Source organism: Archocentrus centrarchus, unplaced genomic scaffold (genome assembly GCF_007364275.1).
Source record: "Archocentrus centrarchus isolate MPI-CPG fArcCen1 unplaced genomic scaffold, fArcCen1 scaffold_37_ctg1, whole genome shotgun sequence".
In the NCBI taxonomy this organism is placed as follows: Eukaryota; Metazoa; Chordata; class Actinopteri; order Cichliformes; family Cichlidae; genus Archocentrus; species Archocentrus centrarchus.
In genome coordinates, this window is record NW_022060264.1 from 1,052,212 (window position 1) to 1,076,745 (window position 24,534).

The following is a 24,534-nucleotide window of genomic DNA, read 5'->3' on the forward strand; positions in this document are numbered from 1 at the left end:
GAAAAGCTCAAAAATGAAATAACAGCTACTGCGCTTGGAGAATGGTAATGACACGGGGTTTTCTTGTTGAAAATGATAGGAGATTGAAGGAGAATCATGGGGAAACATGATTGGAAGCAGTTTGAATGGAGTTTGTGAAGTTATTCATGAAATGACAGAAGTGTGCTTCTCTCAGCGAGAAAAGCTCAAAAATCAAATAAACAGCTACTGCGCTTGGAGAATGGTAATGACACTCGGTTTTCTTGTTGAAAATGATAGGAGATTGAAGGAGAATCATGGGGAAACATGATTGGAAGCAGTTTGAATGGAGTTTGTGAAGTTATTCATGAAATGACAGAAGTGTGCTTCTCTCAGCGAGAAAAGCTCAAAAATCAAATAAACAGCTACTGCGCTTGGAGAATGGTAATGACACTCGGTTTTCTTGTTGAAAATGATAGGAGATTGAAGGAGAATCATGGGGAAACATGATTGGAAGCAGTTTGAATGGAGTTTGTGAAGTTATTCATGAAATGACAGAAGTGTGCTTCTCTCAGCGAGAAAAGCTCAAAAATGAAATAACAGGTACAGCGCTTGGAAAACGGTAATGACACGGGGCTTTCTTGTTGAAAATGATAGGAGATTGAAGGAGAATCATGGGGAAACATGATTGGAAGCAGTCTGAATGGAGTTTGGGAAGTTATTCATGAAATGACAGAAGTGTGCTTCTCTCAGCGAGAAAAGCTTAAAAATCAAATAAACAGCTACTGCGCTTGGAGAATGGTAATGACACTCGGTTTTCTTGTTGAAAATGATAGGAGATTGAAGGAGAATCATGGGGAAACATGATTGGAAGCAGTTTGAATGGAGTTTGTGAAGTTATTCATGAAATGACAGAAGTGTGCTTCTCTCAGCGAGAAAAGCTCAAAAATCAAATAAACAGCTACTGCGCTTGGAGAATGGTAATGACACTCGGGTTTCTTGTTGAAAATGATAGGAGATTGAAGGAGAATCATGGGGAAACATGATTGGAAGCAGTTTGAATGGAGTTTGTGAAGTTATTCATGAAATGACAGAAGTGTGCTTCTCTCAGCGAGAAAAGCTCAAAAATCAAATAAACAGCTACTGCGCTTGGAGAATGGTAATGACACTCGGTTTTCTTGTTGAAAATGATAGGAGATTGAAGGAGAATCATGGGGAAACATGATTGGAAGCAGTTTGAATGGAGTTTGTGAAGTTATTCATGAAATGACAGAAGTGTGCTTCTCTCAGCGAGAAAAGCTCAAAAATGAAATAACAGGTACAGCGCTTGGAAACGGTAAAGACACGGGGCTTTCTTGTTTAAAATGATAGGAGATTGAAGGAGAATCATGGGGAAACATGATTGGAAGCAGTCTGAATGGAGTTTGGGAAGTTATTCATGAAATGACAGAAGTGTGCTTCTCTCAGCGAGAAAAGCTTAAAAATCAAATAAACAGCTACTGCGCTTGGAGAATGGTAATGACACTCGGTTTTCTTGTTGAAAATGATAGGAGATTGAAGGAGAATCATGGGGAAACATGATTGGAAGCAGTTTGAATGGAGTTTGTGAAGTTATTCATGAAATGACAGAAGTGTGCTTCTCTCAGCGAGAAAAGCTCAAAAATCAAATAAACAGCTACTGCGCTTGGAGAATGGTAATGACACGCGGTTTTCTTGTTTAAAATGATAGGAGACTGAAGGAGAATCATGGGGAAACATGATTGGAAGCAGTTTGAATGGAGTTTGTGGAGTTATTCATGAAATGACAAAAGCGTGCTTCTCTCAGCGAGAAAAGCTCAAAACTGAAATAACAGGCTACAGCGCTTGGAGAATGGTAATGACACGTGGTTTTCTTGTTTAAAATGATAGGAGATTGAAGGAGAATCATGGGGAAACATGATTGGAAGCAGTTTGAATGGAGTTTGTGAAGTTATTCATGAAATGACAGAAGTGTGCTTCTCTCAGCGAGAAAAGCTCAAAACTCACATAAACAGCTACTGCGGTTGCAAAACGGTAATGACACGTGGTTTTCTTGTTTAAAATGATAGGAGATTGAAGGAGAATCATGGGGAAACATGATTGGAAGCAGTTTGAATGGAGTTTGTGGAGTTATTCATGAAATGACAAAAGCGTGCTTCTCTCAGCGAGAAAAGCTCAAAACTGAAATAACAGGTACAGCGCTTGGAAAACGGTAATGACACGGGGTTTTCTTGTTTAAAATGATAGGAGACTGAAGGAGAATCATGGGCAAACATGATTGGAAGCAGTTTGAATGGAGTTTGTGAAGTTATTCATGAAATGACAAAAGCGTGCTTCTCTCAGCGAGAAAAGCTCAAAACTGAAATAATAGGTACAGCGCTTGGAGAATGGTAATGACACGTGGTTTTCTTGTTTAAAATGATAGGAGATTGAAGGAGAATCATGGGGAAACATGATTGGAAGCAGTTTGAATGGAGTTTGTGAAGTTATTCATGAAATGACAAAGTGTGTTTCTCTCAGCGAGAAAAGCTCAAAACTGAAATAACAGGTACAGCGCTTGGAGAATGGTAATGACACGCGGTTTTCTTGTTTAAAATGATAGGAGATTGAAGGAGAATCATGGGGAAACATGATTGGAAGCAGTTTGAATGGAGTTTGTGAAGTTATTCATGAAATGACAAAAATGTGCTTCTCTCAGCGAGAAACGCTCAAAACTGAAATAACAGGTACAGCGTTTACAAAACGGTAATGACACGGGGTTTTCTTGTTTAAAATGATAGGAGACTGAAGGAGAATCATGGGCAAACATGATTGGAAGCGGTTTGAATAGAGTTTGTGGAGTTATTCATGAAATGACAAAAGCGTGCTTCTCTCAGCGAGAAAAGCTCAAAACTGAAATAACAGGTACAGCGCTTGGAGAATGGTAATGACACGTGGTTTTCTTGTTTAAAATGATAGGAGATTGAAGGAGAATCATGGGGAAACATGATTGGAAGCAGTTTGAATGGAGTTTGTGAAGTTATTCATGAAATGATGAAAGTGTGCTTCTCTCAGCGAGAAAAGCTCAAAAATCACATAAACAGCTACTGCGCTTGGAGAATGGTAATGACATGCGGTTTTCTTGTTTAAAATGATAGGAGATTGAAGGAGAATCATGGGGAAACATGATTGGAAGCAGATTGAATGGAGTTTGTGAAGTTATTCATGAAATGATGAAAGTGTGCTTCTCTCAGCGAGAAAAGCTCAAAAATCACATAAACAGCTACTGCGCTTGGAGAATGGTAATGACACGCAGTTTTCTTGTTTAAAATCATAGGAGATTGAAGGAGAATCATGGGGAAACATGATTGGAAGCAGTTTGAATGGAGTTTGTGAAGTTATTCATGAAATGACAAAAGTGTGCTTCTCTCAGCGAGAAAAGCTTAAAAATCAAATAAACAGCTACTGCGCTTGGAGAATGGTAATGACACTCGGTTTTCTTGTTGAAAATGATAGGAGATTGAAGGAGAATCATGGGGAAACATGATTGGAAGCAGTTTGAATGGAGTTTGTGAAGTTATTCATGAAATGACAGAAGTGTGCTTCTCTCAGCGAGAAAAGCTCAAAAATGAAATAACAGGTACAGCGCTTGGAGAATGGTAATGACACGGGGTTTTCTTGTTTAAAATGATAGGAGATTGAAGGAGAATCATGGGGAAACATGATTGGAAGCAGTTTGAATGGAGTTTGTGAAGTTATTCATGAAATGACAAAAGTGTGTTTCTCTCAGCGAGAAAAGCTCAAAACTCACATAAACAGCTACTGCGGTTGCAAAATGGTAATGACACGAGGCTTTCTTGTTTAAAATGATAGGAGATTGAAGGAGAATAATGGGGAAACATGATTGGAAGCAGTTTGAATGGAGTTTGTGGAGTTATTCATGAAATGACAAAAGCGTGCTTCTCTCAGCGAGAAAAGCTCAAAACTGAAATAACAGGTACAGCGTTTGGAAAACGGTAATGACACGGGGTTTTCTTGTTTAAAATGATAGGAGACTGAAGGAGAATCATGGGCAAACATGATTGGAAGCAGTTTGAATGGAGTTTGTGGAGTTATTCATGAAATGACAAAAGCGTGCTTCTCTCAGCGAGAAAAGCTCAAAACTGAAATAATAGGTACAGCGCTTGGAGAATGGTAATGACACGTGGTTTTCTTGTTTAAAATGATAGGAGATTGAAGGAGAATCATGGGGAAACATGACTGGAAGCAGTTTGAATGGAGTTTGTTAAGTTATTCATGAAATGACAAAAGTGTGTTTCTCTCAGCGAGAAAAGCTCAAAACTGAAATAACAGGTACAGCGCTTGGAGAATGGTAATGACACGCGGTTTTCTTGTTTAAAATGATAGGAGATTGAAGGAGAATCATGGGGAAACATGATTGGAAGCAGTTTGAATGGAGTTTGTGAAGTTATTCATGAAATGACAAAAACGTGCTTCTCTCAGCGAGAAACGCTCAAAACTGAAATAACAGGTACAGCGCTTGGAGAATGGTAATGACACGTGGTTTTCTTGTTTAAAATGATAGGAGATTGAAGGAGAATCATGGGGAAACATGATTGGAAGCAGTTTGAATGGAGTTTGTGAAGTTATTCATGAAATGATGAAAGTGTGCTTCTCTCAGCGAGAAAAGCTTAAAAATCAAATAACACGTGCAGCGCTTGGAGAATGGTAATGACACGTGGCTATCTTGTTTAAAATGATAGGAGATTGAAGGAGAATCATGGGGAAACATGATTGGAAGCACTTTGAATGGAGTTTGTGAAGTTATTCATGAAATGATGAAAGTGTGCTTCTCTCAGCAAGAAAAGCTCAAAAATGACAAAAACAGCTACTGCACTTGGAGAATGGTAATGACACGCGGTTTTCTTGTTTAGAATCATAGGAGATTGAAGGAGAATCATGGGGAAACATGATTGGAAGCAGTTTGAATGGAGTTTGTGAAGTTATTCATGAAATGATGAAAGTGTGCTTCTCTTAGCGAGAAAAGCTCAAAACTGAAATAACAGGTGCAGCGCTTGGAGAATGGTAATGACACGCGGCTATCTTGTTTAAAATGATAGGAGATTGAAGGAGAATCATGGGGAAACATGATTGGAAGCAGTTTGAATGGAGTTTGTGAAGTTATTCATGAAATGATGAAAGTGCTTCTCAGCGAGAAAAGCTCAAAACTGAAATAACAGGCACAGCGCTTGGAGAATGGTAATGACACGCGGTTTTCTTGTTTAAAATGATAGGAGATTGAAGGAGAATCATGGAGAAACATGATTGGAAGCAGTTTGAATGGAGTTTGTGAAGTTATTCATGAAATAAGAAAAGTGTGCTTCTCTCAGCGAGAAGAGCTCAAAACCGAAATAACAGGCACAGCGCTTGGAGAATGGTAATGACACGCGGTTTTCTTGTTTAAAATGACAGGAGATTGAAGGAGAATCATGGGGAAACATGATTGGAAGCAGTTTGAATTGAGTTTGTGAAGTTATTCATGAAATGATGAAAGTGTGCTTCTCTCAGCGAGAAAAGCTCAAAACTGAAATAACAGGCACTGCGCTTGGAAAACGGTAATGACACGCGGCTTTCTTGTTTAAAATGATAGGAGATTGAAGGAGAATCATGGGGAAACATGATTGGAAGCAGATTGAATGGAGTTTGTGAAGTTATTCATGAAATGATGAAAGTGTGCTTCTCTCAGCGAGAAAAGCTCAAAAATCACATAAACAGCTACTGCGCTTGGAGAATGGTAATGACACGCGGTTTTCTTGTTTAAAATGATAGGAGATTGAAGGAGAATCATGGGGAAACATGATTGGAAGCAGTTTGAATGGAGTTTGTGAAGTTATTCATGAAATGACAAAAGTGTGCTTCTCTCAGCGAGAAAAGCTCAAAAATCACATAAACAGCTACTGCGCTTGGAGAATGGTAATGACACGCGGTTTTCTTGTTTAAAATGACAGGAGATTGAAGGAGAATCATGGGCAAACATGATTGGAAGCAGTTTGAATGGAGTTTGTGAAGTTATTCATGAAATGATGAAAGTGTGCTTCTCTCAGCGAGAAAAGCTCAAAACCGAAATAACAGGCACAGCGCTTGGAGAATGGTAATGACACGCGGTTTTCTTGTTTAAAATCATAGGAGATTGAAGGAGAATCATGGGGAAACATGACTGGAAGCAGTCTGAATGGAATTTGTGAAGTTATTCATGAAATGATGAAAGTGTGCTTCTCTCAGCGAGAAAAGCTCAAAACCGAAATAACAGGCACAGCGCTTGGAGAATGGTAATGACACGCGGTTTTCTTGTTTAAACTCATAGGAGATTGAAGGAGAATCATGGGGAAACATGATTGGAAGCAGTTTGAATGGAGTTTGTGAAGTTATTCATGAAATGATGAAAGTGTGCTTCTCTCAGCGAGAAAAGCTCAAAACTGAAATAACAGGTGCAGCGCTTGGAGAATGGTAATGACACGCGGCTATCTTGTTTAAAATGATAGGAGATTGAAGGAGAATCATGGGGAAACATGATTGGAAGCAGTTTGAATGGAGTTTGTGAAGTTATTCATGAAATGATGAAAGTGATACTCAGCGAGAAAAGCTCAAAACTGAAATAACAGGCACAGCGCTTGGAGAATGGTAATGACACGCGGTTTTCTTGTTTACAATCATAGGAGATTGAAGGAGAATCATGGAGAAACATGATTGGAAGCAGTTTGAATGGAGTTTGTGAAGTTATTCATGAAATAAGAAAAGTGTGCTTCTCTCAGCGAGAAGAGCTCAAAACCGAAATAACAGGCACAGCGCTTGGAGAATGGTAATGACACGCGGTTTTCTTGTTTAAAATGACAGGAGATTGAAGGAGAATCATGGGGAAACATGATTGGAAGCAGTTTGAATTGAGTTTGTGAAGTTATTCATGAAATGATGAAAGTGTGCTTCTCTCAGCGAGAAAAGCTCAAAACTGAAATAACAGGCACTGCGCTTGGAAAACGGTAATGACACGCGGCTTTCTTGTTTAAAATGATAGGAGATTGAAGGAGAATCATGGGGAAACATGATTGGAAGCAGATTGAATGGAGTTTGTGAAGTTATTCATGAAATGATGAAAGTGTGCTTCTCTCAGCGAGAAAAGCTCAAAAATCACATAAACAGCTACTGCGCTTGGAGAATGGTAATGACACGCGGTTTTCTTGTTTAAAATGATAGGAGATTGAAGGAGAATCATGGGGAAACATGATTGGAAGCAGTTTGAATGGAGTTTGTGAAGTTATTCATGAAATGACAAAAGTGTGCTTCTCTCAGCGAGAAAAGCTCAAAAATCACATAAACAGCTACTGCGCTTGGAGAATGGTAATGACACGCGGTTTTCTTGTTTAAAATGACAGGAGATTGAAGGAGAATCATGGGCAAACATGATTGGAAGCAGTTTGAATGGAGTTTGTGAAGTTATTCATGAAATGATGAAAGTGTGCTTCTCTCAGCGAGAAAAGCTCAAAACCGAAATAACAGGCACAGCGCTTGGAGAATGGTAATGACACGCGGTTTTCTTGTTTAAAATCATAGGAGATTGAAGGAGAATCATGGGGAAACATGATTGGAAGCAGTTTGAATGGAGTTTGTGAAGTTATTCATGAAATGATGAAAGTGCTTCTCTCAGCGAGAAAAGCTCAAAAGCGAAATAACAGGCACAGCGCTTGGAGAATGGTAATGACACGCGGTTTTCTTGTTTAAAATGACAGGAGATTGAAGGAGAATCATGGGGAAACATGATTGGAAGCAGTTTGAATGGAGTTTGTGAAGTTATTCATGAAATGACAAAAGTGTGCTTCTCTCGGCGAGAAAAGCTCAAAAATCACATAAACACCTACTGCGCTTGGAGAATGGTAAAGACACGCGGTTTTCTTGTTTAAAATGATAGGAGATTGAAGGAGAATCATGGGGAAACATGATTGGAAGCAGTTTGAATGGAGTTTGTGAAGTTATTCATGAAATGACAAAAGTGTGCTTCTCTCAGCAAGAAAAGCTCAAAACTGAAATAAAAGGTACTGCGCATGCAAAACGGTAATGACAAAAGGCTTTCTTCTTTAAAATGACAGGAGACTGAAGGAGAATCATGTAGAAATGTAGACATTTGGAAGCATTTTGAATGAAATTTCTGAAGTTATACATTAAGCCATATGCAAATGAGGTGGTTACAGGCGCACAGCTATATTCTTTCTGAGGTGTATGCAGACACCCCCCCCCCCCCCCCCCCCCCACACACACACACACACACACACACACACACTCTCAATGTAACTTGTATTGTAACTACAGCACACAGTTGAACAACAGTAGCCTGTTATTTTACTACTAGTAACTTATCCTAACCTGAGTATTTAAAAGGCTTCTCTTGAGACAAATGAAAACAGACACGATCGAGTGCGATCTTGGACGTGCGCGCTGGAGCGCCATTTCTGTGTGTGTGTGTGTGTGTGTGTGTGTCCAGTTTGAAAATGCATCTCCACAAATTTGTTCAGCAGCAGGAAGCATGAAGTGCTCTAAAACTTCCTGGTAGACCGCTACGTTGACCTTGGACCTCAGGAAACACAGTGAACCAACACCAGCAGATGACATGGCACCCCAAGCCATCACTGACTGTGGAAACATGACACTGGACCTCAGCCAACATTGATTCTCTGCCTCTCCTCTCCTCCACCAGATTCTGGGACCTTGATTTCCAAAGGAAATGCAAAATGTATTTTCATCAGAGAACCACTCAGCAGCAATTCAGTCCTTTTTGTCTTTAGCCCAGGTGAGACGCTTCTTATGCTGTCTCTTTTTCAAGAGTGGCTTGACACAAGGAATGCGACAGCTGAAACCCATGTCTTTCATATGTCTATGCGTCGTGGTTCTTGAAGCACTGACTCCAGCTGCAGTCCACTCTTTGTGAATCTACCCCACATTTTTGAATCATCTCCAGGGTGCGGTTATTCCTATTGCTTATACACTTTTTTCTACCACATCTTTTCCTTCCTTTTGCCTCTCTATTTATGTGCTTGGACACAGGGCTCTGTGAACAGCCAGCCTCTTTAGCAATGACCTTTTTGTGTCTTGCCCTCCTTGTGCAAGGTGTCAATGGTCGTCTTTTGGACAACTGTCAAGTCAGCAGTCTTCCCCATGATTGTGTAGCCTACAGAACTAGACTGAGAGACCATTTAAAGGCCTTTGCAGGTGTTTTGAGTTAATTAGCTGATTAGAGTGTGGCACCAGGTGTCTTTAATATTGAACCTTTTCACAATAGTCTAATTTTCTGAGATAATGAATTTGGGGTTTTCATTAGTTGTCAGTTATAATCATCAAAATTAAAAGAAATAAACATTTTAAATATATCAGTCTGTGTGTAATGAATGAATATACAAGTTTCACTTGTTGAATAGAATAACTGAAATAAATCAACTTTTTCACAATATTCTAATTTTATGACCAGCACCTGTAAATGTGACAAATCCATGCCATAGTCTTTAAACTTGGTGACTTGTTTACATTTTACTCCTTAATGTTATTTATTTATATTTATTAAAATAAAAGTTTCAGGTTATGTTATTTTTTGTTTTACTTCAACGATACTGCATTGTCTCAGAGTAGTTTAGTAGTTTGCAGTTTATAACATCTTTGTATAATATTTCAGACTAAAGCTGTGCAAAATTGCACAATTGGTGGCTTGGTGGCGCTGTCTCTCACTGCGGTATTGTATCACTTCCTGTTCCTGTTTCAGAGCACAGTCGTGTTTTGCTGTCTGTATAGCTCGAGCTATCTGGACAACAACATATTTTAGTGTAATCTTCACCTACTTTATCTAGCACACTCTTTGCTGAATCACCTGTATTTACATTATTCACTTTGTTTTTAGAAATTTGCTAGCTTAGCGCAGCTAGTAGCTTAACTCTTACCCGACTCACTACCAGCATGGCTTCTTCTCCTGTCCCTCCTGCACTTTCCTGCTCTGGGTGTCACATGTTTAGTTATTCCTCGGCCTCCTTTAGCACTAACGGTACTTGTAATAAATGTAGTCTGTTTGTAGTCCTGGAGGCCAGGCTTTCTGAATTGGAAACATGAAGATGAAGTTGGTTTCCGATTGCAGCTTCCGATTCGGGAAATGGCTAAAGGGCCATTCCACTTAATTTTTCGCTACCTTCAGCATCTTTAATCTGCTCTAGTTAAAAATCTACAACACATACACACTTCAAACCTGGACACCTTTTTTCCGTCTGGATCACACTAGAACGGCCCCAGCTCCAAAACTACAACACTTATACACTTCAAACCTGGATTAGATTATTCTAAACTGATATCAGAATAATTTAAACCAAGTTTTAATAATAGCAGAGTAAGTCATGGACATCTGCATTAACACCAACACTTCTTAGTACAGTTTTCGTTCATTGCTGTTTATTTATATAAAGAAAATTTACAACACGCCATGTCAAGGTACGTTACAAGTAAAGGTCAATTAAACCTTATAATACATACATTTCAATTGATAGTAGTAATCAAACAAGCCAGTAAATTTCAAATTATTATTCATATTCATTCCAAGCAGTTTCTATGTCTGAGGAAACCCAGCAGATAGCATCCAGTCATGGACGTGCAACATTCACTCTTTGTTCACCATGCAGCCACAGTAGAAAATAATTTGCATTTGTCTTTAACTTTACGGCAAACCCTTTTAGCAAGCAAGCATGTCATGACAATGGAGAGCAAACACTTTTAACCTGGAAGAAACTTCCCATCATCAGTGTGAAGAGCCATCTATCATGACTAACTGGGTATTTAAGCAGATACACGGCACTGAAAAAGAAGCACTTATGTAGGAGTACTTTATGTGTTGAGGAAGAGCAAAAAGGTAATACCAGAAGAAAGAGCTCATGAAGATGTTGGAAGCATTATCACAGTTGATGCCCCCATTCAGAAAGGTATCAGAGATGAAAAGAACACAAGACCAAATAAGAGATAAGATAAGATAGTGTTTATTCGTCACATGCACAGTTATACACAGTACAATGCACAGTGAAATGTATTTTGTACCTGCAACCATATATACACACACATATAAATAAGAAGAATAAAAATAAAAAAGTAATTCACACTATACACTATACTCTATATACTATACACTATACACACTTTTATAAATTATAATATTTACATTGTGCAATAATGGTCCAGTGTGGGCTCAGAGTTGAGCAGACGGATGGCTTGTGGGTAAAAACTCGTCTTCAACCTTTCAGTCTTAGCCCTCAGGCAGCGGTAACGCCGGCCTGATGGGAGCAGGGAGAAGAGAGAGTGTCCGGGCTGGCTGGGCTGTTTTAGGATCTTCATGGCCCTCAGCCTGCACTGCTTGGTGTAAATGTCCTGCAGGTTGGGGAGGGTGGTTCTGATGGTCCGTTCAGCTGAACGAACCACCCTTTTTAGGGCCATGAAGTCCTGCTTGGTGCAGTTTCCCATCCAGGTGGTGATGCTCCCACGCACGATGCTCTCGATGGTGCAGGTGTAAAAGTTCCTGAGCACCTTGAGTGGGAGCTTGAAGTCTCTCAGCCGCCTGAGGAGGTAGAGACGCTGTCTGGCCTTCTTCACAGTGATGTTAATGTGATGAGTCCAGGACAGGTCCTGTGAGATGGTAAAGTGTCCACTCTTTCCACCTCAGCACCACTGATGACAAGTGGATGGTAGTCCCTCTGCTGCTTCCTGCTGAAGTCCACGATCAGTTCCTTCGTTTTGCTGACGTTGAGCAGGAGGTGGTTCTCCTGGCACCAGTTCTCCAGGCCGGAGACCTCTCTCCTGTAGGCTGTCTCCTCATTGTGGGAGATTAGTCCCACAACAACAGTGTCGTCAGCAAACTTGATGATGACGTTGGACTCTGACGTGGCCTCGCAGTCATGGGTGTACAGTGAGTACAGCAGAGGGCTGAGCACACAGCCTTGGGGGGATCCAGTGTTGAGGGTGAGGGAGGATGAGGTGAGGTGACCCACTCGTACCACCTGTGGTCTGCTGGTCAGGAAGCTGTGAACCCACCTGCACAGGGATGGGCCCAGGCCCAGGTCCAGCAGCTTAGAGACCAGCCTGGAGGGAACTATGGTGTTGAATGCTGAACTGTAATCTACAAACAGCACTCTCACATAGTTCCTCTTACCAGTGTCTATGTGTGAAAGGGTCTTGTGGAGGAGGAATGATATGGCGTCATCTGTGGATCTGTCTGGCCGGTATGCAAACTGTAGTGGGTCGAGGGTGGTGGGCAGTGAGGAGGTGATGAATGTCTTGATGAGTCTCTCAAAACACTTCATCACCACAGAGGTGAGCGCTATGGGCCTGAAGTCATTGGGGCTGCTGGGGTGTGGTTTCTTTGGGACAGGGACTATGATGGACTTTTTAAAGCAGGTGGGAATCACACACAGTTTCAGTGAGAGGTTGAATATCACTGTAAACACAGGTGCCAGCTGGTCAGCGCAGGTCTTAAGGACACGTCCACTAATACCGTCTGGTCCAGCCACTTTCCTGGTGTTTACACGTCTAAACGCCCTCCTCACGTCGCGCTCCATCACAGTGAGTGTCTCCGCCCCTCCGGCCGGGAGCGCAGCGGGCTGTCGGCTTCCCGACTCAAAGCGCGCAAAGAAGTTGTTGAGTTCATCAGCCAGAGAAGCGTCGGCACTCACCGGGGGTGTGTGTGGTGCTTTGTAGTCCGTGATGGTGCGTAGTCCCTGCCACAGTCCCCTAGAGTCAGACTGTTGTAGTTGCTGTTCCAGTCTGCGGCCGTAGCGATGTTTAGCCTCTTTCACCGCTCTGCGGACGTTGTATGATGCAACCTTGTAGTCCTCCATGTTCCCACAGGCGAGGCCGGAGTTGTAGGCAACGGTGCGGGACCTCAGGGCGTCGCGGACAGATTTATCCACCCACGGCTTCTGTTTGGGAAAAGTCCTGATGGTCCTCCTAAGTGAAGTGTCATCAACAACTTTCCCAATAAATCCCACAACAGTTTCCGTAAACTCCTCGATGTCTCCGCCCGCGCTGCTGTGAAACATGTCCCAGTCGGTTGAATCCAACGCACCCTGCAGAGCAGCCTCTGACCATCGTGTCACTTCTCTCACAGCAGGGGGTTCCTGCCTGAGCCGTTGTTTGTATTTCGGCATGAGAAGGACAGAGGTGTGGTCAGACTTCCCAAAAGGCGGAAGAGGCTTTGCTTTGTAGCCCTCTTTGAATGGAGAGTAGCAGTGGTCTATGGTCCTTTCTCCTCTGGTGGGGCAGTCGATGTGTTGAATAAACTCCGGTATCAGCTTTTTCAAGTTTGCACTGTTAAAGTCCCCGGCTACGATGAGAGCCGCATCACGCTGGTTAGCCTGATAGGTGGAAATAGCCTCATGTAGCTCAGATAGTGTAGTGTTTGTGTCCGCCTGAGGTGGAATATAGACGGCGCTGAAGATGACCGAAGTGAACTCGCGGGGCAGGTAGTGGGGACGGCATTTCAGGGTTAGGAGCTCCAGGTTAGGCGAACATGATTGTTTCAGAGGGACAACATTCCTACTGTCACACCAGTTGTTATTAATCATTAGGCACACACCTCCTCCTCTTGATTTTCCAGACTCACTTGTTCTGTCCGTGCGATGAACACTGAAGAACTCCGACTGTCATGTCGAGCCGTGTGGCTGAAGCAGGGAGACCCCAAAACGCAGGACTCGGGGGTGATGAATTTAGTGGTTTTATTAACAGAAAGGTGATAACAAAACTGGGCTGAAGCCAGAACTAAACTGCAAGAAATGGATCACACGCACGACGGAGGCAAGACGACAACACGACAAAGAACAGAGGCAAACTGAGGGCTTAAATACACAGCAGGTAATCAGGGCAAGAGGAAACAGCAGGGAGCAACAGGTGAAGCAAATGAAATTAATAACAGGGGAAGTAAGACTAAACACAAAGCACAGGGAACACAAGACTGCCAAAATAATACAGGGAGTGACTAACCAAGGTGCACGCAGACTACAAACGGGGGGACTGGCACACAGACACGGGGCAGAGACGCAGACTAGTCACAACACTAGGAATAAACTCAACATGAAAACACAGGAGGTCAGGGTTCAGACATCATGACAAAACAGACAAGACCATGGAGCAGGGGAAACAGGGACGAAGGGAACACACGTATCAGAACAAATGAAAAATAACAAAACTCATGGGAAAACAGAACTAAACACAAAATGCTGGGCAGACGGCCCAGGACCATGACACCGATGGTTGTACGGCGTGGTCCGGTATGAGGGGGGTCAGCCATGTCTCCGTGAGACAGATGATGTTGCAGTCCCTTATGTCCCTCTGAAACTGTATCCTGGCCCTGAGTTTGTCCAGCTTGTTATCCAGTGACTGGACATTAGCCAACAGGATGCTCGGCAGTGGCGTTTGGTGCGCTCTACGCCTCAGCCTCTCTCTTACGCCGGCTCTTTTCCCTCGGGGCCTTGTCCGTTACCTGGGTGCTCCGCGCCCTCCTTTGTTTGAGCTGGCCCACTGGAAACGCAGGATCTCCTGGGGCCAAGCCGGGTCGGGAGAAAAAGGTGTCAGAATACAGCCAGAGTGCTGTATTCTGATATTAAAAAGAGTCTGTCTGTCATACGTCTGTCATACGTGATATGACACAGAGCAGGCGGAATTATAAAATCGAGAATTAAAGCTAAACCTAATATATACAAACAAAGCGTAGGAGCAGGTGATAGGTTCAGATCATTTTAATAACTCAGAGAACAAACACACAACTCTTTTGAACTTGCGCAAGGACGAGAGGTGCTGAAATCGCCAGTTTTTGAAGTTTCACAAATCAGATAAAGGCTTCACAAATCACAAATTGTGTTTAAAGTATTCTGCTATTAGTGCAGAATAATCTAGTCCAGGTTTGAAGTGTGTAGGTGTTGTAGATTTTTAACTAGAGCAGATTAAAAATGCTGAAGGTAGCGAAAAATTAAGTGGAATGGCCCTTTAGCCATTTCCCGAATCGGAAGCTGCAATCGGAAACCAACTTCAGCTTCGTATTGGAGACTCGGCTCTGCACCCTGGAAAATCCTATGGCTAGCCAGGCCCCTGTAGCGGGTGCGGACCATGGTAGCTTAGCCGCGGTTAGCTCCCCCCCCAGCAGATCCCGAGCAGCAGGGAAAACAGGCCGGCTGGGTGACTGTGAGGAGGAAGCGTAGTCCTAAACAGAAGCCCCGGGTACACTACTAACCTGTTCACGTCTCTAACCGTTTTTCTCCACTCGGCAAAACACTGCCGAGGAACAAACTCTGGTTATTGGCGACTCTGTTTTGAGAAACGTGAAGCTAGAGACACCAGTGACCATAGTCAAATGTCTTCCAGGGGCCAGAGCAGGCGACATTCATGGAAATTTGAAACTGCTGGCTAAGGCTAATCGTAGATTTGGTAAGATCGTTATTCACGTCGGCAGTAATACACCCGGTTACGCCAATCGGAGGTCACTAAAATTAATATTGACTCGGTGTGTAACTTTGCAAAAACAATGTCGGACTCTGTAGTTTTCTCTGGGCCCCTCCCCAATCAGACCAGGAGCGACATGTTTAGCCGCATGTTCTCCTTGAATCGCTGGCTGTCTGAGTGGTGTCCAAAAAATGACGTGGGCTTCATAGATAATTGGCAAAGTTTCTGGGGAAAACCTGGTCTTGTTAGGAGAGACAGCATCCATCCCACTTTGGATGGAGCAGTTCTCATTTCTAGAAATATGGCCAAATTTATTAACCCTCCTAAAACCTGACTACCCAGGGTTGAGACCAGGAAGCAGAGTTGCAGTCTTACAGCTTCTCTCCTCCTGCCATCCCCCCAAAACCCCATCCCCATAGTCGGTGCCTGCTCCCAGACCACCAAAATCAAAGCTAAAATCAGCAAAAAACTATTGAAGCATAAAAATTCAAAAACAAATAATACAGCTTCATCAGCTGCACCAAAGAATAAAACAATTAAATGTGGATTGTTAAACATTAGGTCTCTCTCTTCCAAGTCCCTATTAGCAAATGATTTAATAATTGATCAACGTATTGATTTATTCTGCCTTACAGAAACCTGGTTACAGCAGGATGAATATGTTAGTTTAAATGAATCAACACCCCCGAGTCACAGTAACTGTCAGAATGCTCGAAGCACAGGTCGAGGAGGAGGATTAGCTGAAATCTTCAATTCCAGCTTATTAATTAATCAAAGACCCAGACAAAGTTTTAATTCTTTTGAAAGCCTGACTCTTAGTCTTGTCCACCCTAATTGGGAAACTCAAAAACCTGTTTTATTTTTTACTGTCTGTTGTCCACCTGGTCCTTACTAAGAGTTTCTGTCTGATTTCTCAGACTTTTTATCTGATTTAGTGCTCAGTTCAGATAAAATAATTATAGTGGGTGATTTTAACATCCATGTAGATGCTCAAAATGACAGCCTCAGCACTGCATGCCCCTTTTGATGTATACCCTCCTGTTTTTACCTCCTATGAGTTTATCCAATGTCAGCTTTTGGTTTAAAATTTTTTTTTTAGATTCAATTGGGTTCTCTCAAAATGTAAAGGAGCCCACCCACCACTTTAATCATACTCTGGATCTTGTCCTGACATATGGCATTGAAACTGAAGACTTAACAGTATTCCCTGAAAGCCCCCTCCTGTCTGATCATTTCTTAGTAACATTTGCATTTACTTTAATGGATTACACAGCAGTGGGGAATACGTTTTATTACAGTAGAATTCTTTCTGAAAATGCTGTAACTAAGTTTAAGGAGTGCCATGTGCCAACACAGTGCAGAGCAGCTACCTAAACTCTGCTCCCAGTGAGGTAGATTATCTCGTCAGTAGTTTTACATCCTCACTGCGTACGACTTTGGATACTGTGGCTCCTCTAAAAAGAAAAGCTTCAAATCAGAAGTGCCTGACTCCGTGGTATAATTCACAAATGCACAGCTTAAAGCAGATAACCCATAAGCTGGAGAGGGAATGGCATCTCACTGAATTAGAAGATGCTCATTTGGCCTGTAAAAAGAGTTTGTTGCTCTATAAAAAAGCCCTCCGTAAAGCTAGGACATCTTACTACTCATCATTAATTGAAGAAAATAAGAACAACCCCAGGTTTCTTTTCAGCACTGTAGCCAGGCTGACAAAGAGTCAGAGCTCTGTAGAGCCGAGTATTCCTTTCACTTTAACTAGTAGTGACTTCATGGATTTCTTTACAAATAAAATTTTAGACAGAAAAATTTATTCATGACCATCTCAAAGATTTATCTTCATGTTTGGCTGCTTTCAGCACTGCTGGTATTTGTTTAGACTCTTTCGCTCCAATTGATCTTTTGGAGTTAACTTCAATAGTTACTTCCTCCAAACAAGCAACATGTTTGTTAGATCCCATTCCTACTAGACTGTTCAAAGAAGTCTTTCCAATTATTTTTTTTTTTTTTTTTTTTTTTTTTTTTTTAAAGCCTGTCATGTCTGGTAGATCTTGCAAGCAGAACTGTGATCTGAATGCGTTGTTGTGCCAAACATATTTGCTATTTCAAGATGAGCTCTATAGGTTCTCAATAGGCTCTTCTTGTTGTTGTTTTAACCCTTTATTTTATTTATCTGAGTTATTTTTCCACATACTATGTAACAGCCAGAGCTGACAGGCTGAAGAAGAGGAAAATAAAGAGAAGAAAAAGGGAGAGAGAAAGGGAGCAAAAAAAAAAAAAAAAAAAAAAAAAAAAAAAAAAAAAAAGGGGAAAGAGCACAAGTCTATTAATCAGATACTTCATCACTTTAACATATAAAAAAATACTATCAATACTTGCAAAAATAAATTTGTGTGTGAAAAACAAAACTAACAAAGCATGTTACGCACACCAACAATTTTGTTGAGTTGTGATTGAGTGGGCGTTTGTGTCTGTGTCATGTTTGTGTCTGTGTCATGGAACGTACTTACCAATGAGGGCAAAACGCTTCTATCTTAAAAGTATCTTAAAAGTATCTTAAGTACGGTGGCCGGGAGGTGCAAACCAAAATTACAAAATCTGAAACACTTTTACAAGTGGCAAAACAAATTTACATTTTAGAAACAAAATTACATTTTAGAAAACAAATTAACAATACGAGAAACACTTTTACAAGTTCAGAAGAAATTAACATTTCAGAAAACAAATTAACATTTCAGAAAACAAATTAACATCACTCGAAACACTTTTACAAGTGGCAAAATCAACCGGAAAGGGTAGGTACTAACTCCAAGGCTGACCCGGAAGTGATAACGGAAGCGGGCATTTCAACCCAAGATGGACAGCAGTCGAGTGGCGTTTTGCCCGTTTTGTGGGGCACATATGAGTAGATTAACGCGGTTTTGTTTTTCTTGTGGACGGTCCTTAGAGTTTTTAAATGGGACAGAACAGACGGAAGGTCCAGAGGCACAGGGGATATGTCAACAGCCGGATAATGCTAAACAAAGTAAGTGCAGCATAGCGCTCGCTATCTGAAGTAGCCAATGCGAATGAAAGCTATTAGTGTCATTGGTTAGCTCATTTTATTTTTTGAGACAGAGCTTTGTTAATTTCAGCAGAAAAACCTTGCCCGTCATATAAACAGTTCCTGGAATACCGAAGCTCGAAGTCCAAAGAGCGTCAGTCTTTTAACTACGGGCCTAGAGGAAGACACCGGGCTAAAGAACGAAAACAGGTCCAGGTAAGTTGTATAGTACTGATCGTGTAATCAGTACTGGACTGTCTGATTCGGCTCACTGTGAAACTGTGGTGGCACAAATCAGACCATGGAGGGACACCACATTCTCCATAGAAACACAAACGTATGTATTGTCTTTAATTTTTACCTTTGTTGAATACATGAAATTAATATCATCTTTGTCATAGATAAACATTGGATTGATGGTGCCAAGTGGAACTGATTTAAAACCTCTAAGAGGGAAAACAGTCCCGTTATTTGTAGACCCAGAGGTAGGAGCACCTGAGGTACTGCAACAAGCTGTCAAGAAAATGCGAACATTTAACAAGGACATAGAAGAAGGACAGTACATCCTGTTGTATCCAGACTGCTCAGAGGTAGTCCATGTGCCAGGATCAGAAAGGCCATTCAAATTGGCAGACTATAAAAAGGAACTAGGAAGGCCATATTCCAGAATCACATTTTTCATTTGCCTTGAAACACATTTTAAAGGAGGTTAGTGGATGTCAAGATTCAATATTTTTACGTATTTTACTCTGCTGAGGGATACATCTACAGTATCTACATGATCAGCTGTTTGTTTTTACAGCAGTGGATGATACCTCAGACTCTGATTCTGAAATTGTCATCACATCAAGGAGCAGGGCTGAGTTCAATCAAGCTGACACAGTGGTACATTATCAATTATTTATTTGATGATTTTCATCATTTTTATATATGGTAAAGGAACTGTTATTGAAGCTATTAGAAACTGCTGATAAATTTATGCACTTTCCTCACAGGTTTTTGAACCACAAAAACAAAGTACTCCCAAAGATAAGCCTGAAAATGAAAGGTAAGTAGATTTTTGCGTCTAGCCTTTTTCACAGAGAGACGACCTTTCTAATGATTTATCAACCAAGAGGAATCTGTCATGTATTTGTTTACATTCTTATGACTACTGTGGTAATCATTTTATTATTTTCATTGTGTTTAAGAGATGCACTGGGACATCAAGCTACAATTCAGCCAGGACAGGTAATGGGGTAGACTGTGGCAGCCTGTCATTTTTTAGTGTTGTTGTTTGGGTCACTGTAGTTTGTTTTTCAGATATCTTTTGCTGAGGATAAGGATCCTTCTGAAACAAATCCAGACAAGAGCTGCTACAGGTTTAAAAAAAAAAAAAAAAAAAAATGGCCAAGAAATTTGTGTGTGTTATACATTTTAACATGAAAATTTTAATTTTTTCAACAGTAAATACACAGATCTGTATGCACCAGGTGTTGAGGACGAGGATGAGGAGCTGGTCCTTGTCAATGTGGAGAATTTCCAACACACAGTGTAAAATTATCTTATAAGTGTGGCATACCAGTTTTTTCTTTGTACAACATTGTTGATTTAAATAATTGTTGTAAAAGTGTGCACTGTCTGGGAAATTCTTTAATTGAATCACTTTTTGTCTTTACAGGATTGAGATGCACATAACACTACCTGAAATTGTAGCAAACCTGTCGCTTCCTATTGATCACAAAAGAGTCAGCAGGTTCAACATCTCGAGGGCTAATGTTTGGGAGGGAGCTGTCAGAGGTTTCAGACGTTCATCATATTCTGAAAACTGTGACATGCTGGTCAGATTTACCGATGATGCAGGTGTTTATGAGGAAGGGATTGACACAGGTGGTCCGAGACGAGAATTTTTAACTCTGCTAATGAAGCACCTGAAAGACCGGCCAATTTTTGATGGACCAGAGGGACATAGGTTCTTGGTCTACAATGCAAATGGTATGCATAGGGTTAGATATGTGCTATACTAATGGATGGTTAATTATTAGTAAACATATGTGACACAGAATGTTCCCCCCCCCAATATCTTAAAGTAAATAATGTATGTTTTCATTTTACAATATGAATTCATTCACAGCTGTTAGGGAGGATGAATACTTCCTGGCAGGAAAGATGATTGCAGTTTCAGTTGTACATGGAGGTCCGGGACCCCATTTCCTGTCAGAAGATCTTGTACAGTATCTTGCTGGCCAGCCTTCATTCAAACCAACAGTTAATTTAATAACTGATGAAGAAATAGGGAAAGCTTTGCGAGAGGTGGGGATAACATAAATCCAGTGTGGTAGGACAGAGTTTAACATAGTTCCTGCACTGTTCAATGATGATGTTTAGTTCCCACACATATACATTTGCAGAATTATGAATTTATGGTATTGTAGGGTTACAGCATGCTATATATGTCACTAAATAAAAATGGTCAAGATTAACACATGGTTATTTACTGTGTTGGGTATGTCTCTTTGTCTTTCAGATTGAGAATGCTGCTACTTTGGATGCTCTACAAGAATGTATCATGAGACACAGCACAATGTTGCAGACAGCAGGCTGTCTTAGACATGTGGCTACTGTGGACGAAAAGACAGAAATTGTGGCCGACTACCTCCAGTGGTATATTATTGACCGCAACTCATCTGTAATTGACAGGTAAGATATTTTTAATGATTTTCTTTTTTTTTAAATGTAGGAATGTTTAGTTTGTGATGCTCCATGGCACTTGTATCTGTTATCAGTCACTGTGACAAACAATTTTGCCTTAGTGTGCAACATCTACATATCTGTGTAACAGTGTGTTCACTTTGTAGATTCAAAGATGGTCTTTCAGCTCTTCAGTTCCTGACTGCACTACAGCAACACCCTACTTTGCTGACCCCTGTCCTGTGCCACTGTGAAAAGCGACTGACTGCCTTTGAGTTTGAGAGACTCTTCAAACCTCAACTCAGCCCTTCAGGGAGTAATAGGAGACTGAAAGAAAGCCAAACCTTGGCCTACTGGGCAGACTATCTCCTTGATTGTGAAGGTTTGTAAGGTTTTATTTGTACCTACTTGGAAAACCACGTTACCCTGGTATATTTGAACATTTATTTCTTTGCAGAAGGCGAGGCTGCTGTGTCTGTGGAAGACATTTTGATGTTTGCAACTGGGCTGACATCACTTCCCCCATCTGGCTTGGAACCACTGCCACAAATAGAGTTCCTGGATGACGTTCCACTCCCAATGGCAAATACATGTTCAAACTTGTTGAAATTACCATTTCTGGATTCATATAGTGTGTTTAAGTCACAAATGGACTTTGGAATTCAAAATAGTCCAGGATTTGGTTGTCTATAAACTATATAGCTAGATAACCATTAGAGTAGTGTTTTTCAAACCTGGTCATCCAGGCACAATGCCCTGCACGTTTTAGATCAGAGATCCTAATCCTGAATAACTGATTAACAGGCTTTTTTTTTTTTTTTAAACTGCAATCATCTGAATCAGGTATGTTAAAGCAGGAAAACTTGGACTCAAAATGTTTTTTGTTCTTTGTTGGTATTATGTGCATTTAAAGGTGCAGTTACTTTTGTTAAAATACTTTAAAATTGCGGTAAGCAAGCATGTCTTTTTTTTTTTCCCCCTCAGACAGCATTTGGACAATTGTTTTTCATTCATTTATTTCCAAATTTTAAATACTGAAACTGTGGGTGACAAGTTGTGTACATGTTCCACCATCATTACAATAAACTTCCCTTCAATTCATAGCTGAGCAATTTCTTTTAGTTTCAGATATAGTTCAGTTGAAGACTGCCACTGTTCTGGCTTCTGTAAATGATTGTGCTCCACTGCAAAGTCCAAGTATTCTTGCATGTTTGGGTCCCCACATGGAGCTCTTGTCAGATGAACGTCAGGAAAGGCATCCAGTTCAGTCATTTCGATTTTAAATCCACAGTCTCTGGAGCCAAACCTATATTACAGAGAAGATATGATTACATTTAAATTTATGATAAAATGGAAAATACCATCTATCACCAAAGTATTACCTGTGTGGTAAGTAGTAGAGCTCATTTGGCACTCCTCCTGGACATGATGCTGTTCTGGAGGGGCGGATCCTGTGACTGTTCCACAGTCTCATACACTCATCCAAGTCCCTCTGAATAACATCACCAAAGCAATATCTCAGCAGACACTGATGCTCGTGACTCCCATTTAAGTATCCAGCTTCTCTAAGGTCTGCAAATAGCTCCATCCAGAACTGACACCTATAAAAAAATCAGTAATATAGTGTTATAATTTTCATATCCATGTTTAAACGATGGTCACTCAAAATGAATTTAAAGTATGAATACCACTTACCTTCCCTTTCTGAATATGGACCACCAGGACTCAATCCTCTGGTTGGTTGTGGATGAGCCATACATGTGGCTGGACGCTCCAGAGTAGTAGTCATTGTGGTGGTGGCGTAGCGTGCACTGAATTGCGGCCATGGTCCCGTTCTCCGTGCCGCAATCGGTTCTCAGTCTCATGGGGATGACACCGAGGTTTCGCACACATGACAGGAAATAGTGAGCGATCACAGATGGGTCATTATTTGTTGCGCCACATATAAGCCACAGTACTTTACGGGAAAATCCATCGATGCACCCTGAAAGTGCCAGACCGAATGGCTTGAGTTTATCATAACCATCCACGTGCCACATATAGTTCGGTCCCATGGAGTGGTAGGTTCTTCTTATAAACCTTCTGCGTGCTCTCCTCTCGCACCCTTGAGGATTAAGCTCCCGGAGCAAATTCATTACATGATCCCTCCTCACTCGCAGATTGTACTTTTGTCTGAGTACCTGCCACATCATGCGGTAGCCAAACAGCTGTCCAGGTCCACGAAGTTCCACTCGTATTGCTCTAGTTATGACGTCGGTAGAGGACAAATCCTTTCTGCGATATAACCCGGCATCATTCAGTTTGCTTTTCAGCGACCTTAAGCTGATGTGTACACCGTGTAAACATGCCATCATGTCTACGATTACAGCGTATGAGTGACCCTCATTAAAATATCGTATGCACTGCTGCAGCATATCTGGTCGTTCTGTCTGTTCTGTGCCGTTTAAAAACTCTAAGGACCGTCCACAAGAAAAACAAAACCGCGTTAATCTACTCATATGTGCCCCGCAAAACGGGCAAAACGCCACTCGTGCCATGAAGACATGAATCAAATCCCGGGAAAAGACGAGCCATTCCCCGGGAAAAAGTTTTTTATTTTTTTTATTTTAATTAGGCCTTCTGTAGCCTGTGTCAGGCTTAACCTATTTTGATGTTGTAGAGGTAGCTTTGCAGCTATGTCCTGTTATGCCCAGTAGGGGGCAACGTTGGCTTGATTAATGCAATAAAACCTACATCTCGGCATTCGAGTGCTCGAGCTATACGGTGTTGTATTGTTCCTCAACACTCCCTTAACAAATATAATTCAAATATTCCTGCATTGTACATGGAATTATACCAAGCTATTTTACAATTGCTGGTGCAAAACAATATAGTTCATCTCCACATAGCATTGATAAAGGCTCAGCTACTTACGCTGTCCACAATGCACACCGTTCCACCAGTGGAACGCTGTAATAGTCATTGAAAAGTTAACTACCGTACTACACTATAATATGACATAACACAGGGCCTTGAGTAATGTACTACGACTTGGTCATTGCCATTCTGGCAACAACAAATTTATAACGCCGTGTCTAAGGGTTAAAGTAGGTTCATTCTTTTTCCAAGATGGCGCCGCGAATGGATGCACTGGTACTTCGGTGCGCTCTGTTTTGTTTGTTTTTGTGCGTTATTTCTGTGTCTGGACACTCTTCTGGGTATTCTTACACCAGAGAAGAGCTTTTCAACATTAGGTCCACAACACCTTCGGATTTATTTCCTGTTTTTGTCGCATCTGCGGCGGATTTATTACACACTCTGGCCCAGAAAGTGAGACGCCGAAAGAGAGGGAAGCGCGCTGGCGTGCTTGTGAGGCTAAGGAGACGGGGATT

General features: G+C 41.4%; 2 protein-coding genes across 6 annotated transcripts; one reads left to right on the top strand and one right to left on the bottom strand.

Annotated features, from left to right (window-relative positions):
* Nucleotides 1–18,141: 18,141 nt before the first annotated feature.
* LOC115776738 (G2/M phase-specific E3 ubiquitin-protein ligase-like) lies at nucleotides 18,142–22,264 on the top strand. 5 transcript variants are annotated; one of them, XM_030724497.1, is made up of 13 exons: nucleotides 18,142–18,475; nucleotides 18,585–18,709; nucleotides 18,895–19,201; nucleotides 19,296–19,378; nucleotides 19,489–19,541; nucleotides 19,684–19,723; nucleotides 19,796–19,854; nucleotides 19,940–20,026; nucleotides 20,154–20,467; nucleotides 20,607–20,785; nucleotides 21,000–21,172; nucleotides 21,331–21,545; nucleotides 21,621–22,264. In XM_030724497.1, exons 1-13 carry the CDS (start codon nucleotides 18,307–18,309, stop codon nucleotides 21,854–21,856), a joined length of 2,040 nt encoding a protein of 679 aa, XP_030580357.1. In that variant the 5' UTR covers nucleotides 18,142–18,306; the 3' UTR covers nucleotides 21,857–22,264. The 5 variants fall into 5 exon arrangements, with proteins under 5 accessions (XP_030580357.1, XP_030580358.1, XP_030580359.1 ...); XM_030724498.1 differs by having other exon boundaries at nucleotides 21,624–22,264; XM_030724499.1 differs by having other exon boundaries at nucleotides 18,588–18,709.
* Nucleotides 22,178–23,680, bottom strand: LOC115776739 (uncharacterized). The gene is made up of 3 exons (XM_030724502.1): nucleotides 22,859–23,680; nucleotides 22,546–22,764; nucleotides 22,178–22,469 (listed from the first exon to the last, which is right to left on the bottom strand). The coding sequence occupies exons 1-3, from the start codon at nucleotides 23,659–23,661 to the stop codon at nucleotides 22,262–22,264; spliced, it is 1,230 nt and encodes a 409-aa protein (XP_030580362.1). The 5' UTR covers nucleotides 23,662–23,680; the 3' UTR covers nucleotides 22,178–22,261.
* Between the last annotated feature and the right edge of the window lie 854 nt (nucleotides 23,681–24,534).